Below are 17,311 nucleotides of genomic sequence, written 5' to 3' on the forward strand. Positions count from 1 at the left end.
ATAAAATATGTTACCAGTGATAGGTTTTCCATTTGTTTAATTACTGGAACTTTGTGGTTGTATTTTTTTTCCTTTTAAATATACAGTTGCTTGCTAGGGTGAAGGTATAAAATATTCTTTTACAACAATACACAATTTTATATGGGAACAGATGGATTTTTCATTGAAAACAAGTAAGAAAGAAGCATAGGAACTAAAACAGGGAACGTCTGCTTTTTGCTCTCAAGGAGCTCTGGGGCGTTAATTAGATTCATTTCCAAAGACGTAATAAATTCTCAGTGTGCATACTGACTAGATGTAGAGATTTTTTTAATCTGTGTTTTGTAAATTCCCAGTGTAATTTACAGTGTAACACTGTTGCCAGCAGATATTTAACTTGTCTTGTTCTGACAGAAAACCTAATTTTCTAATCTTTTTGTTTAGTATCAAATATGTAAATTTATATATATTGAAAATATTTAAATTAACTATTTAAAAACTGGCCATCCATGTCAGATGTTGGAATAAGTTGGTACATATGAATATATTTTAGTCCAACTAACATTACCAAAAATTTCTTCAGGCTTAACATGTTGATTAAAAGTTATCCTTTATTTCCCATGTTTGTTTCATCCAGAAATCAAAACAATACATTCAGCAACAACAACAAAAATTGACCCTCAAACATTTTTTAGGTAACAAAATAAATCTGTTTAAAATAAAGCTAACATCTGTAGATAGGATAAATATGTTAAACTATTCTGAATGTAATAAATGCAATGGAAAATAAAAATATATAACTTATTAATAAATGTAATACTTAGCAAAGGAACGTGCAGACATACACGAATGCAACTAATTTTTAATGCATGTAGGAAAGTACAATTGGAGACCTTTCTAATGTTTTAAAATAAAGTAAAATCTTTAAAGAGCTATGTTTTATATGGTGTTGTATGATATATACTTGGAAGTTATTGAAACATGGAAGGGGAAATTGTTTTTGCTTTTATCTCCTTCACCACAAAACACATACACAAATTCCAAGAAGAACAGTAGCTGGTCAGACCAAACTGCTGATGGAGCTATTTAATTGGGAATTGTACACGTTGGAGCCATTAGGGTAACCTTTTGCCAGGTAGACACATTGTAAGGGAATCAGAGACAGTGAGTTCAGTGAGGCTGTAAGGGCCAGATCCAAAGCCCATCAAAGTCTATGGAAGAGTTCCCAATGACTTCATTGTGCTTTGGATCAGTGTCTCGATTCCTCACCCTTCCTCTGTGCTGAATGCTGCAGCTCTCTGTGTGACTGTTTCTAATTGGATTGAAGTTGTTCTGCCCCTTTGGTATATATTCCCTTTAACTGAGGAATCCTGCCTCAGGCACTCAGCCTGTCCCTTATTGCTGTTTCTAATGCTGAATTTCAAGTATGTGAAAAACCAAGAACAATTAGTACTGAAAACTGAAGTATGAGGCTTAAGCCGTCTGGAAAAACCTGCAAGTAGCCCTGAACGCAAAAGTCAAAGATTCTCTCTATTAATAAAAAATAAAAAAGGAAGTTGTCTGTTTCATAAACTACAGTTAAAACATATGGCTTCTGTATGAGGAGAGGTTAATAAGACTGGGACTTTTCAGCTTGGAAAAGTGATGGCTAAAGGGAGATATGATTGAGGTCTATAAAATCATGACTGGTGTAGAGAAAGTAGATAAGGAAGTGTTGGTTACTAGGGGTTACCAAATGAAATTAATAGGCAGCAGGTTTAAAACAAATAAAAGGAAGTATTTCTTCACAGAACGCATAGTCAACCAGTGGAACTCTTTGCCAGAGAATGTTGTGAGGGCCAAGACCATAACCGGGTTCAAAAAAGAACTAGATAAATTCATGGAGGATAGGTCCATCAGTGGCTGTTAGCCAGGATGGGTAGGGATGGTGTCCATAGCCTCTGTTTGCCAGAAGCTGGGAATGAGCGACGGGGTGGATTGCTTGATGATTACCTGTTCTGTTCATTCCCTCTGGCACTGGCCGCTGTTGGAAGACAGGATGCTGGGCTAGATGGACATTTGGTCTGACCCAGTAGGGCCATTCTTATGAAGAAATAAAACATTTTCCTGTTTAGGTATAAGGGTGATGCATTTCTGCTCAGGTAGTTGCTTCCAGAACTGAACAACAGAGCACAGAGGGTGTAGGAGACTTTGATTTTGATCTCAGCAGCAACTTTTTTCTATAATTGCGTAATATACCTAGGTCCATTAGGAAAGCATGTGTTAGTTTCTGGATGCTGATTATAATCATCTGTGTGCTAGAAATATTATAAACTGTAATATTATAAACAGTCTCCCTCAGCCATTAAAAAAAAGTTGTAGTAGTAGTACTTGTCTTCGCTGCACCATAGACACAGATGGATGTCTAGTAATATTTGCTTTCAGAAACATTCTGGAGAATATTTGTTGACAGAAATAATTAAGTGGCGAGACATAAACACTTAAAAAGCCTTATTTTCACCAGTTATAGTTAAGATATAAATGCCAAATCATTGAAAAGTCTTTTCTTGCACCATCTTGTGTGACGGGACAAGGCCAGATGGCTGTAGGAAAGTAGTGAGAAACAGATATGTGAGCCCCAGCCTAAAGAAATCCCTGTTATCATGGTAACCAAATGGCAGTTGCTTCAGGTTAATCAAGACACCTGGGGCCAATTAAGATCCTTCCAGAAAATAGTGGAGACAGCTAGGTTGATTGGGACACCTGAAGCCAATCAGGGGCTGGCTGAAACTAGTTAAAAGCCTCCCAGTTAGTCGGGGAGGTGTCAGGAGCTGTAGGAGGAAGCCATGCTGCTGGAGAAACAGAGCAGTACAAACCCTATCAGGCACAAGAAAGGAGGCCCTGAGGTAAGGGTGATGTAGATATTGAGGAAGTGGGGGCTGCTGTGGGAAAGTGGCCCAGGGAATCGTACTCGTCCTGTTTCCAAAAAGTCAGCTACCAAGAGCTGCTACTATCAGGGTCCCTGGGCTGGGTCCCAGAGTGGAGGGCAGGCCCGGGCTCTCCCCTGTCCTCCCCGACTAATCACTGAGGTTGAGAGACAACAGAGACACTGCGAGGGAGGATAGCTTCTCCTCACCTCCCTTGCTGGGTTATGATGAAAATGGCTCAGTAGGCTGTGACCCTTGCCTCTAGAGAGAGAAGGGCTACATGGAGGGTCACAGTGAGCCTCTGAGGCTAGTGTAGTTCGCCAGGAAGTGCGGGACCCACTGAGACAAGGTCAGAGCGTTGTCACACTTGTTAATAGAGGAGTGATCCTGTTGTATTAAAAAATAACTGCATTCTGTTGGATGTCTCCATTTATATGTAACCTCCTTGGTAAAAGGCTTTCTGTTTGTATTAAAAAGCTGTTTCCCCTAAAGGTTCTTAAGAGCTTTTCAGCGAAGGAATGACAATAGCAGTTATTTTGCTTAGGTAGATCATAGAATCATAGAATATCAGGGTTGGAAGGGACCCCAGAAGGTCATCTAGTCCAACCCCCTGCTCAAAGCAGGACCAATTCCCAGTTAAATCATCCCAGCCAGGGCTTTGTCAAGCCTGACCTTAAAAACCTCTAAGGAAGGAGATTCTACCACCTCCCTAGGTAACGCATTCCAGTGTTTCACCACCCTCTTAGTGAAAAAGTTTTTCCTAATATCCAATCTAAACCTCCCCCACTGCAACTTGAGACCATTACTCCTCGTTCTGTCATCTGCTACCATTGAGAACAGTCTAGAGCCATCCTCTTTGGAACCCCCTTTCAGGTAGTTGAAAGCAGCTATCAAATCCCCCCTCATTCTTCTCTTCTGCAGGCTAAACAATCCCAGCTCCCTCAGCCTCTCCTCATAACTCATGTGTTCCAGTCCCCTAATCATTTTTGTTGCCCTTCGCTGGACTCTCTCCAATTTATCCACATCCTTCTTGAAGTGCGGGGCCCAAAACTGGACACAGTACTCCAGATGAGGCCTCACCAATGTCGAATAGAGGGGAACAATCACGTCCCTCGATCTGCTCGCTGTGCCCCTACTTATACATCCCAAAATGCCATTGGCCTTCTTGGCAACAAGGGGACACTGCTGACTCATATCCAGCTTCTCGTCCACTGTCACCCCTAGGTCCTTTTCCGCAGAACTGCTGCCTAGCCATTCGGTCCCTAGTCTGTAGCTGTGCATTGGGTTCTTCCGTCCTAAGTGCAGGACCCTGCACTTATCCTTATTGAACCTCATCAGATTCCTTTTGGCCCAATCTTCCAATTGGTCTAGGTCCTTCTGTATCCTATCCCTCCCCTCCAGCGTATCTACCACTCCTCCCAGTTTAGTATCATCCGCAAATTTGCTGAGAGTGCAATCCACACCATCCTCCAGATCATTTATGAAGATATTGAATAAAACCGGCCCCAGGACCGACCCTTGGGGCACTCCACTTGATACCGGCTGCCAACTAGACATGGAGCCATTGATCACTACCCGTTGAGCCCGACAATCTAGCCAGCTTTCTACCCACCTTATAGTGCATTCATCCAGCCCATACTTCCTTAACTTGCTGACAAGAATACTATGGGAGACCATGTCAAAAGCTTTGCTAAAGTCAAGAAACAATACATCCACTGCTTTCCCTTCATCCACAGAACCAGTAATCTCATCATAAAAGGCAATTAGATTAGTCAGGCATGACCTTCCCTTGGTGAATCCATGCTGGCTGTTCCTGATCACTTTCCTCTCATGCAAGTGCTTCAGGATTGATTCTTTGAGGACCTGCTCCATGATTTTTCCAGGGACTGAGGCGAGGCTGACTGGCCTGTAGTTCCCAGGATCTTCCTTCTTCCCTTTTTTAAAGATTGGCACTACATTAGCCTTTTTCCAGTCATCCGGGACTTCCCCGGTTCGCCACGAGTTTTCAAAGATAATGGCCAGTGGCTCTGCAATCACAGCCGTCAATTCCTTCAGCACTCTCGGATGCAACTCGTCCGGCCCCATGGACTTGTGCACGTCCAGCTTTTCTAAATAGTCCCTAACCGCCTCTATCTCCACAGAGGGCTGGCCATCTCTTCCGCATTTTGTGATGCCCAGCGCAGCAGTCTGGGAGCTGACCTTGTTAGTGAAAACAGAGGCAAAAAAAGCATTGAGTACATTAGCTTTTTCCACATCCTCTGTCACTAGGTTGCCTCCCTCATTCAGTAAGGGGCCCACACTTTCCTTGGCTTTCTTCTTGTTGCCAACATACCTGAAGAAACCCTTCTTGTTACTCTTGACATCTCTGGCTAGCTGCAGCTCCAGGTGCGATTTGGCCCTCCTGATAACATTCCTACATGCCCGAGCAATATTTTTATACTCTTCCCTGGTCATATGTCCAACCTTCCACTTCTTGTAAGCTTCTTTTTTATGTTTAAGATCCGCTAGGATTTCACCATTAAGCCAAGCTGGTCGCCTGCCATATTTACTATTCTTTTGACTCATCGGGATGGTTTGTCCCTGTAACCTCAACAGGGATTCCTTGAAATACAGCCAGCTCTCCTGGACTCCTTTCCCCTTCAAGTTAGTCCCCCAGGGGATCCTGGCCATCCGTTCCCTGAGGGAGTCGAAGTCTGCTTTCCTGAAGTCCAGGGTCCATATCCTGCTGCTTACCTTTCTTCCCTGCGTCAGGATCCTGAACTCAACCAACTCATGGTCACTGCCTCTCAGATTCCCATCCACTTTTGCTTCCCCCACTAATTCTACCCGGTTTGTGAGCAGCAGGTCAAGAAAAGCGCCCCCCCTAGTTGGCTCCTCTAGCACTTGCGCCAGGAAATTGTCCCCTACGCTTTCCAAAAACTTCCTGGATTGTCTATGCACCACTGTATTGCTCTCCCATCATCTGATGGAGGAAGGAGATTCTACAGAATTTTGTGTGGGAGTCACCTCTGTAAGGAGAGGTGAAGGAAGTAGAGAGAGCTTAGAGCGCTACAAGCAATTCAGGAAGTCCATTTTTAGGCTGTTATCTCTCAAGTTACAAAAAGACACTAATGATGATTTAATACACAATTCTGTATAGGAATTTCAATATCTTAAAAATGAAGTAGAGTTGAAAGAAAAAATTTTGCCAGCCACGCTTCTGTTTCTCTTTGCTGCTCAACAGTGTTGTCTTGCACATCCATATGGTGTCCCAGCTGCTGAAATTTGCATGTCTCACTCCCTTAAATAAACCAGATTCAAAGCTTATGCTCAAATAAATTTCTTAGTCTCTAAGGTGCCACAAGTACTCCTTAGCTTTTTTTAAGTATATATTTATAGAGTTTGATGCAGAAAAGCATAGAAATACTGAAACTATCCTTTATGCAAGAGGTCTCTTTGGTATGCACTTTTGTTTAGAGAGAAGAATTGATGCAAGGGAGGAGAATGCATTTAATGCGGGGGGAATGAGTAGAAATGGTCTGCAGCCAAATCGTCATGTTTTGTGATCCTGTAATATCTCACTAGGTAGGGTCAGGTTTCAGAGTAGCAGCCATGTTAGTCTGTATTCGCAAAAAGAAAAGGAGTACTTGTGGCACCTTAGAGACTAATCATTTTATTTGAGCATAGGCTTTCGTGAGCTACAGCTCACTTCCTCAGATGAAGTGAGCTGTAGCTCACGAAAGCCTATGCTCAAATAAAATGGTTAGTCTCTAAGGTGCCACAAGTACTCCTTTTCCTTTTAGGTAGGGTCAGTATGTGGATCGGAGACCTCTGGAAAGACACCTCCCTACTACAGGAAATTTTGTTGATTGATTAAGTGGTATATTTGTCTCTGAATGAGAATTGAATAATAAATGACCTAATTTAGTGTTAATGAGTGCTAAGAGGTGACATCTGCAGTTGTTTTAACACTAGTCCTTATTAATGTGCAGATATTAAAGATCCCCTGGCATTTCTTTTTCAAGGCTAGGGCTGTTAAATCCCCATTTGGTTTATGATGTTCACCTAACCCACAGTAAATTCCCTGCAGTTTTAGTGTGTTGCCTTGTTCTTCTTTCCATCTTATCTTTACCTGTTGTGTAGTGTTATGTGTAGTTAAACAGCCACTGTGTGCTATCCCACATATATTGTATTTCAGTGGTAGGTGAACTGATCCCTGTATGTTATCTGCCTCCTTACATTACCTCATGGGGGAGCAGTGAGGCTTAAAGTTTGTTTTCACATTCTTTGACGCGTAAGTATGTTTGTCTGTGTTGATATGAGTGCTAACTATAAGGAATGTATATTCGTTGCAGTAATGTGTACATGTAAATGCTGAAATGTACTGTTATAGAGGAAGAAAAGAAACTGACAGAAAATTTCATTCCAAAGTGACATTCTTGAATATCCAGCAGACACTGACTAGTCTGATATGAAGTCATTGTGTAATATTTGGACCCCAATTAAAGAAAATAATACAATGAAATAAATGTTAGTAAACATTCCGGGGGCGGGGGGCAGGAGAGGGGAGATAACACAAACATGTTTTCCAATATTACATTAGGCATTGGCTAGTATTTAGGTTCAGATAACAAAATCTGGGAGAAGAGATCATAAAGCGGTTACAATAACTTCATTGTTGCAGCGTTTGCTGTTATTTTGTGTTGTCATCGACCACCTAAGCTGAGAGAAGTCTCTTGGCTCCTATTTGTTTTCTTTTCAAGTGATATTGAGATTTCCCGAGGACAGAGTCCAAAAGCTGTTGATGTACTTGCCAAGGAGATAGGATTGCTTGCAGATGAAATTGAAATCTATGGCCAAACCAAAGCCAAAGTACGTTTGTCCCTGCTGGAAAGGTTAAAGGATCATCCAGATGGAAAATACGTTCTAGTTGCTGGGTAAGAATATACACTAAGCTTCCCCCTTCCCTGCTCTCTCTCTGCGAACACAAACATGTGACTCGTTTCTTTTAATTTACTGAATAAATTACCCATTATAAACTTGCAGCACTTGGTGCATTATGAAAGCAAGTATTTATTTTTCCCCCTTTTTAAAAAAAAAAAACCTTTTTTTTTTTTTTCTTCTTCAAGCTGTGATTACAGAAATTAAGTATGTTTTTTTGGAAGGTAGATCGAGTTAAGCTTCTTAAAATGTCTTCTATAACTATTTGATTTTTCTTGATTCATCAGCTCTTAAAGTATTTGACTCAGAAGTGCAGTCTCTTTGTCTGCACTGTGGGTGTGTATAAACAATTTTTAATGGAAACGACATGGTAATCTATTGGTATTAATGGTAAATACTTTTTTATTGAATAGCAAAGTGCATAGTTATTTAAAATCCATGTTTTTCCCCTAAAATGTAGACACGTCTCCAGGCAGGCTTATCCTACTCTCTGTTTCCATGATTATTTTAAAATGTTATGCTTCATCTAGAAATGCCTGTCTCCTTTTCTCACCCACTTTCCTTTGCCTCCTTTTCTCACCCACTTAGAAAGTAAATATTTTCTCTCTCACCTGCTTTGTGAAAAGGAAAGTTCTTCACACTTGCACTTCTGTGCAACCATTTTCATGAAACATTAGATTGCAGCATGTCCTTTGCTTTCTTTTTACAACAAAAGCCTGTAGTAATGCACTGGTGTTGTTTTTATTTTATGAATTGATAAGTTTTAGGTTGTTTTCATAAAATTCTCTGAAGGCGATTTAGCACCTTTTTTTCTGGCAACTGAGCATAGTATATATAAAGGATGGGGGGAAGAATGGAAGATACAGCAAATTTTTTTCATTGCCAAATGTAATCCAGCTCTAGTGACATTCTCTTTTTGTTGTTTTTGGCAGTAGTGCAACAAAATTGGGAAGTTAAGATTTCCAGATGGTCCAGAGTAGAGAGCCATTCTTAGTTGCCTTTGTCTTGCCAATCCCTTGATCAACTAGTATCTTCCATGCTAGCACAAACACAGTTAGCTTTTGCATATGCTTAGTGGGAAATCTGGATGCCTGGCATCAGTTCAGTGAATTTCTGTCACATCAATCTGTCACCCAGAAACTTGTGAAGTTGTCATCAAGGCCATCTTGTGGAATTACAATTTACAGAAATAGTCCTTATTTTGAAGGTTCACTGAGAGAAGAATACAAGAGCCTTTCTTTGAAACACAAAAGCAATTGTGTATGTCTATTGAGCTACATTTTTAATTTTAACTGAAAAAAATAAAATAGAAGCCGGTTCGGCCATGAGGTTGATGATGAGCAAAATTGTTCTGCTTTTTCAGGTTCTAAGTTGCTGCATGATTTAGGCACTATGCAGCAGGGGAAGGCTGTTCCTAAAGCCCCGGAGAAGTGGAGCTTCACACAAGCACAGATTTAGAAGTAGCTTAGGAGGGAACATGGATGTGATGCCGAACTCTATTCAGATAGAGTTTAGGATGTGAGGAACTGCCTCCTGTACGCTTCCTCTTTTTACGTCCCAATCTGCCCTTTTAAGGGCAGCAACCTAGGAGAAAGTGCAATGCATACTCTGAATGCTGGTTTGTGGGAGTGAGAGAGAAATTATAGAATTGTAGGACTGGAAGGGACCTTGAGAGGTCTTCTAATCGAGCCCCATGCACTCAAGGCAGGACTAAGTATTATCTAGATCACCCCTGACAAGTGTTTGTCTAATCCGCTCTTAAAAATCTCCAATGACAGAGATTCCACAACTTCCCTAGACAATTTATTCCAGTGCTTAACTACCCTGACAGAATTTTTTCTAATGTCCAACCTAAACTGCCCTTGCTGCAATTTAAATCCATTTCTTCTTGTCCTATCCTAACAGTTTTTCTCCCATGTCCTTGTAACACCCTTTTATGTACTTGAAAACTGTTATCACGTCCCTCCTCAGTGTTCTGTTCTCCAGCCTAAACAAACCCAATTTTTTAATCTTCCCTCATAGGTCATGTTTTCTAGACCTTTAATCATTTTTGTTGCTCTTCTCCGGACTTTCTCCAAATTGTCCACATCTTTCCTGAAATGTGGCACCCAGAACTGGACACAATACTCCAGTTGAGGCCTGAGTAGGTCGGAAGAATTACTTCTCGTGACTTGCTTACAACACTCCTAATACTTACCAGAATGATGTTTGCTTTTTTTGCAACAGTGTTACATTTTTGACTTATATTGAGTTTGTAATCCACTATGAACCCCAGATCCCTTTCTGCAGTACTCCTTCCTAGGCAGTCATTTCCCGTTCTGTATATGTGCAGCTGACTGTTCCTTCCTAAGTGGAGTACTTTGCTTTGTTCTTATTGAATTTCATCCTAGTTACTTCAGACCATTTCTCCAGTTTCTCTAGATCATTTTGAATTTTAATCCTATCCTCTAGAATCATAGAATATCAGGGTTGGAAGGGATCTCAGGAGGTCATCTAGTCCAACCCCCTGCTCAAAGCAGGACCAATCCCCAACTAAATCTAAATCCCCCCTCTCTAAAGAACTTGCAACTCCTCCCAGCTTGGTATTGTACACAGACTTTATAAGTGTACTCTCTACGCCATTATCTATATCAGTGATGAAGATACTGAACAGAACCGGATCCAGAAATGATCCCTGTGGAACCCCTCTCAGTATGCCCTTCCAGCTTGATTGTGCACCACTGATAACTACCCTTTGAGAACAGTTTTCCAGTCAGTTATGCAACCACCTTATAGTAGCTCCATCTAGGTTTTATTTTCCTAGTCTGTTTATGAGACAGTCATGCGAGACAATATCAAAAGCCTTATTAAAATTAAGATATACCACATCTGCCACTTCCCCTCTATGCACAAGGCTTGTTACCCTGTTGAAGAAAGCTATTAGGTTGCTTTGGCAAGATTAGTTCTTGATAAATCCATGCTGTTTCTTACCACCTTATTATCTTCTAGGTGATTGGAAATTAATTGCTTAATTACTTGCTCCATTATCTTTCCAGGTACTGAAATTAAAAACTGACTGGTCTGTAATTCTCTGGGTTGCCTTTATTTCCCTTTTTATAGATTGGTACTATATTTGCCCTTTTCCAGTCCTCTGGAATCTCACCCATCTTCCATGTCTTTTCAAAGATAATCTCTAATGGCTCAGGTATCTCCTCAGTTAGCTCCTTGAGTACTCTAGGATGTATTTCATCAGGCCCTGGTGACTTGAAGACATCTAACTTGTCTAAGTAATTTTTAACCTGTTCTTTCCTTATTTTAGCCTCTGATCCTACCTCATTTTCACTTATATTCTTTGTTGTCCAATAGCTACTAAAGATTTTGGTGAAAACTGAATCAAAAAAGATATTTAGCACTTTTGGTATTTCCACATTTTCTGTTTTTGTCTCTCTCTCTCTCTCTCTCCGCCCCTTCTTCCCACCCCCCCAGTGATGGGGCATTGGCCCCACACTAGGGTAAAAACAGGTAACCTCAGCAGGGAGCAGTGGAGGTGAGTCCTCTGAGAGGCCTAGAGTGGCTGTGCCCCACGCAGCCTATCTGGGCCCAGTAGGCTCAGATAAGAGGAACGGCAGGGCAGGGTCAGTTGCTACTGGGAGCCCAGGGAATAAGGACTGCATCCCTGGAGTGCTGAGAGAACTAAGTACTTTGGACAAAGCAGTGGCTGATTGCTGAGAATGAGCAACTGAGTGCCCTGAGGTGAGGGCAAAGAAGTGCTGGGGCCATGGGGAAGTGTCCAGGGAAAAATAGCAGCACTGACAGAGGTTAAAGAGGTGCAGCAGGATGCTGCTATTTACAGGGTCCCTGGGATGGGACCTGGAGTAGTAGGTGGGTCTCTTCCCACCCCCTCCCCCACCCCCCATATTTGTAGAATGATTTCTTGTTACCTTTTATATCTCTAGCTAGTTTAATCTATCCAGACGTGAAGGAAGGATGGCAAAATAGTGAACAGACCAGGGATGAAACTGAGAGCTTTCAGGAAAATGGTGCAAAGAGGTGTATATAATATTTTAGCAATAAATAAATTGTCCCTATGTATAGCTGCATAATTGAATTATGCAGTGGATCCCTACTTAGAGTAATTTGTATGAGGCTATTGTAACTCGACCAATAGCTATACATTATAGTAACAACCATTGTTACATTACTCCTGAGGGTATTCTGTGCCACCCCCCCCCCCAAAAAAATTCTGTGCACCATATTTTAAAATTCTGCAAAATTCTGAAAATGTTATTTGTCAAATGTGGTGGCTCCACCATTGCATTGGGGAGTACAGGCTCTCCTACAGCTGCGGAGCGATGGATACAGGAAGCAGGAATGTGGAGTTTGCAGAGCTTCCTGCAGCTGAGGAGGCTAGGTAGGAAATCCGGGGGTGGGTTTGACCGGGCCCCATGTGCCTTGCAGGGGAAGAGGAAGTCCCGTCCTCCCAGCTCAGCCAGAACTAGCAGCTGAGCCTGGCGCAGGGTAGGAACCACCAGCTGGGTCTTCGTCAGTCCCGCCTCCTGCCCCACAGTGATTTACCTCTTTGCTAGCTGTCTGTGCACCAGAACACACTGCTAGGGAGGGTTGCATGACCGCTCTTGTGACTTCCCTTTGCTTCAAGTCATTTTTCTGTGGGGAGGCAAAGACATCTGTGCGGGATATAAATAAACAGGAGTTCTCAAACTTCACTGCACCGCAACCCACTGCTGACAACAAAAAATTATTACAGGACCCCAGGACGGGGGGAATCAAAACCTGAGCCCACCTACACCCCACTGCCCAGGGTGGGGCGGGTGGGGGGCAAAGCCCAAGGACTTCAGTCCCAGGCTCAACATTGGGGTCGGGCTTCAGTCCCAGATCCCAGCAAGTTTAACTCCAGCCCTGGTGACCCCATTAAAATGGGGTCCCAGCCCACAGTTTGAGAACTGCTGCTGTATGATATTGACTCCTTTTTCTGTCCAGTGCCAGTAAGGTTCTGAAATGTGATTTATTTTATTTCCATATTTAAAATGTACTACTTCCTTGTGTGTGGTCTTACCGATATTGAGAGTGGGAATAGAGTTCAAGTTCCCCACAGTTCTTATTTGTTCAGTTGACTGTGGCTGATAATAATGTGAGGAAAATGGGCAACAATGCCTGTTGGGGGAAAACGCCTTTCAGGGTGGTGAAAGAACAGTACAGAATTGGAGAAACTGGAGATGGAAATGATCTTGTCAGCCATCTGGTTTGTCCCCCTGCCAGAACAAGATTAACAATAAAATTTTTATATTGGATTTTTATGTTTACTTCGAAACCAAAGAAAAATACAAACAGCTTTAAAAGGCTGTAGTTTTGGCCACTGGAGCAAGTGTGCTAAAATGGCATAGTAAGGCATGTGGCTTCACAGGGAACTGTTGAGATTTTTGTGTTTCTGCATTTACGGGTTATTCCAGTTTATGGGGCGGAGTTAATTATGCATAATGTTCAGCATTTGATAACCAAAGTAGATTTTCTGTATAATCTGTTCTTCGAGTGCTTGTTCACATCCATTCCAATCAGGTGTGTGCGCGCTGCGTGCACGGACATTGGAAATTTTTTCTCTTAGCCGCTCCCATCGGGACGGCAGGGGAGTCCCCTAGAGTGGCACCCTTATGGCGCTGTATATAGTATGCTGCTGGCCCAACCCCCCTTCAGTTCCTTCTTAACGTCCATGGCAGTATTGGAACGTGCTCCCTCACTTGCGAGTGATCTCTTAGCAATCTAGTTTTTACCTGTTAGACAGTTTGTTGTTAAATAGTTAGTAGGTTAATTAAGTACAGTTTAGTTAGAGGTGACTGGGATTTCGTTCCCGCCACCAACCTTGGGCTGCAGGGCATGCCACAAGCCTAGGGGTTTAAAGCTTCAGCAAATCTATGCCCACCAGTGACCCCCACGACTCCTGCCTTAGGTGTCTGGGGGAGGCACACCAGACTGAGCGCTGCAAAATTTGCAAGGCCTTTAAGCCCCGTACTAAGAAAGAGAGGGACTTTCGTCTTAAGCAGCTGCTCATGGAGGCTGCTTTACAACCAGCGGCCCCAGATCACTTGGTACCGGGCCCAAGCTCCTCAGTGAGAAGTGCCCCGGTGTTGGTACGCAATTTGGCACAGGGCTCTAGAGATCCCCAGCACTGTAAATCCCCAGCACCGAGATGAGCCGGCCAGCCCCAGCACCGCTCAAGCTCCCTGGCACTGGCCAAGTGACATAAGAAAGGGGAAAAAGGACGATCCCCTCAAAGAGCGATCAAGACACCCAGAGAGGCTCCTACAACTCAGAGGCAGGGCTCTGTTTCTCATCAGGACCCGACACCATTGAGTCTGGCACCCAGCGAATTCAGCGCGGACCAGTGTTTAGAGAAGGTCTTGGAACCCCCCTCCAAGCCTGACACATTTGAGGCAGCAAAGGACCTCATTGAATTGTCGGCGCCCAATCCCTTTCCATGCAAGGAGAAACCTCTGGCACCGCCTAGACGGGTGCTGTCCAGAGGGAAACGGGCAATGGTGCGCCGCTCAAAATCACAGATCTGGCACCGCTCACAGCACCATTCTCATTCGAGCTCTCCACAGCGTCACTCCCCAGCACCGACAACCCTACATAAGCTTACGACACCAGATGATGAAGCGCCCTCACACCCCCTCCGAGGACCCGGCACTGCTCCACAACATCCTCAGTTACTTGGCACCAAAGCAAGGTACCAACCACTTCCCCAGCACCGTATTTGCTAGGATGGTCCAGGTCTTGGAATAGCCAGTACCGCTCACCATCAAGATCCTCTTGGCACCAGTCCCTGGCCTGCACATCTCGGCGCCCCACGGTGGTGCAACGTTCATCGGTACCGCCATGGTCCTCCCCTTCAGGCTCTGAAGCCGACTCAGGCCTCTCGAGTTATAGCAGGCACTGGACCAAGAGCAGTAGAGAATTCCACACAGCCTGGCAGCCGCAGTGGCTGGCTCCAGGGCAGTGGCCCTTTTGGACCCCCTGGGCCTATCACCAACAACAGAGTGCTTTTTCTAGAGCCTCCAGGTCAGTGCACTCAACAGGACGCCACTCAAGTCACCAAATAAACACACCTTGAGGTCAAGAGAGGCCACACTTTCTAGACCGACCTCAGATCCTCCAGAGCAGTCGACAGAGGCAGATCCATTGCCCACACTGCTACCGAGAGGTACATCCCCAAGACCTCAGGAGGCACAGTCTGCTTCTCGAGCAGTGACAGCCATAATGGGCCCTGGTACGGGAGGATCAGGACGATGACACTCAGTCTCAGCACACGTCCTCATCCTCACCAGATGACGTGGCGGCGGGAACATCAATATTGGAACCCTCATCTGTTGACCACAGGGCACATCAAGAACTTCTCCACCAGATTGCCCTTAATATGGACCTTCAGGCAGAAGAGGCCATTGAGCCAGAGGATCTGATGGTTGATATCCTGGCCCTGGAAGCACAAGCGCCAACTTATCTCAGTGCTGGTGGGTGCCCGGGCTCTGCCCCCTCCATGCCCCTATTGAACCCCTCCCCAAATCCCCGCCCCCTGAGCGCACCGCGTTTCCCCCTCCTTCCCAGCACTTGCCGCCATGAGACAGCTGTTTCATGGCGCAAGTGCTGGGAGCCAGGGGGAGAAGCTGGATGTGGCAGCAATCTCAGGGGAGGAGGCGGAGCAGCAGTGGAGGTGAACTGGGGCAGGGCAGGGAGCTGCAGGTGGGTGCAGAGCACCCACCAATTTTTCCCCATGGGTGCTCCAGCCCTGGAGCACCCATGGAGTCGGCGCATATGCCTGGTAACATTGACACTGATCAAGACTGTCTTATAATCACTCTGGATAGTCTGGCAAACCCCAGCTTCTAATATCCTGACCGCCAGGGGAGTAGAGAGAAAATACTTGGTCCCCTCTAAGGACTATGAATTCTTCTTCTCCCACCCTCCCCCCTAGTTCCTGGTCGTATCAGCTGTTAACAAAAAAAAAAACGCTAGGATCAGCAGGCCTCGGCACCAAAGTCCAAAGAGGCCAAACAATTGCAGCTTAGGATAGTCAACCAACAGGCCATCCTTAACAGGCACAACTTTAACTCTTGGAATGCTATGTCCAAGTTCAAGGAACGCCTGCCGCAGGATTCACATGCAGAGTTTTCTGTGCTGATTGAGGAAGGAAAAGCAGAAACCAGGACATCCCAGCAAGCCTCTCTCAATTGGACTGACTCTGCGGCCAGAACCATCTCATCAGGAGTGGTTTTGAGGTGTTCAGCATAGCTACAGGCATCAAGCCGCCCTCCCGAGGTCCAAAACACATTGCAAGACCTCCCTTTTGAAGGTACTGGCCTCTTTTCAGAGCAAACAGACTCAAGGCTGCATAACCTCAAGGATTCCAGGGCTGCAGTGAAATCCCTGTGAATGCATACACCAGCAACCCAGAGGAAGCCCTTCAGGCCTCAGCCTCAACAGCAGGAGCATACCATCCTCACCCCAGACCAAGACCCCTGCCGCAGACGAGACAGGAATAATAGACGCAGACCGTCGAACAACGTGTCTAACCAAGGCCCAAACAAGCCCCAGCCCGGAACCAAGCAAGAGTTTTGAAGGCATGTGTGAGGTCAGCCTACCAATCCAACCCCAGGATCCCTCCCCACAGTTTTTGAATAGTCTATCCCACTTCTACCATGTGTGGTCCTGTATAACATTGGAATGCTGGATCCTACGCACGGTACAGGTGGGATACTCTCTCCAGTTCTCTTCCTTCCCTTCCTCCCACCCCCCTTCCCCTTCCCTCTTCAGGTACACCTCTCGCGAGCAGCTCCTTATGTAGGAGGTGCAATCGCTCATCGATATAGGGGCAGTGGAGGAGGTTCCTCAGGAGCTAAGGAGGAAGGGATTCTAATCCTGCTATTTCTTAATCCCCAAGGCAAAAGGGGGGGGTCTAAGACCCATTCTAGACTTTCGTGGACTCAACAAATTTATGTTCAAGCTCAGGTTCCGCATGGTCTCCCTAAGCACTATCATCCCATCACTGGATCTGGGAGATTCATACGCTGCCCTCGACATGAAGGACACCTATTTCCACATTGCCATCCATCTGGCATACAGACGCTTCCTATGGTTTGTGATAAACTGAGGGCATTACCAGTTCACTGTGCTCCCATTCAGCCTTTCCACAGCCCCCCCGCATGTTCACCAAGTGCATGGCGGTGATAGCAGCTTTTTTGCGCAAAAGACACGTTCGAGTGTACCTGTACCTCAATGATTGGCTGCTGACTGGGCGCTCCAGAGAGCAGGTACCATCCCATGTTACACTAGTCAGGGACACCTTTCACAGACTGTGTCTTCTCAACATAAACAAGTCGTCACTCATACCAACCCAAAGGATAGAATTCATAGGGGCAGTCCTAGACTCAGTACGGGCAAAAGCGAGCTTCCCAGTACCCAGGTTTCAGGCCCTAGAATGATGTTACAGTACCCAACCACGACTGTGAGGGGTTGCC

The 17,311-nt window shown here is 44.7% G+C and overlaps 1 protein-coding gene across 10 annotated transcripts in view; it reads left to right on the top strand.

Moving 5' to 3' along the window:
* Positions 1-17,311, top strand: part of MTHFD1L (methylenetetrahydrofolate dehydrogenase (NADP+ dependent) 1 like) — a 247,910-nt gene that overhangs the window by 36,615 nt on the left and 193,984 nt on the right. For 8 of the 10 annotated variants that reach the window (XR_012158087.1, XM_073337644.1, XM_073337645.1 and 5 more), the window contains one exon: positions 7,628-7,801. Coding sequence is in view for 8 of the 10 variants with exons in the window: in XM_073337644.1 (XP_073193745.1) it covers positions 7,628-7,801 (174 nt within the window). In the remaining 2 variants the exon portion in view is untranslated. Of the gene's footprint in view, positions 1-616; positions 675-7,062; positions 7,159-7,627; positions 7,802-17,311 lie in introns of those variants that run through there. The other 2 variants (XR_012158088.1, XM_073337654.1) reach the window with 2 other exon arrangements.

The sequence above is a fragment of the Lepidochelys kempii genome, chromosome 3 (assembly GCF_965140265.1).
Source record: "Lepidochelys kempii isolate rLepKem1 chromosome 3, rLepKem1.hap2, whole genome shotgun sequence".
Taxonomy (NCBI): domain Eukaryota; kingdom Metazoa; phylum Chordata; order Testudines; family Cheloniidae; genus Lepidochelys; species Lepidochelys kempii.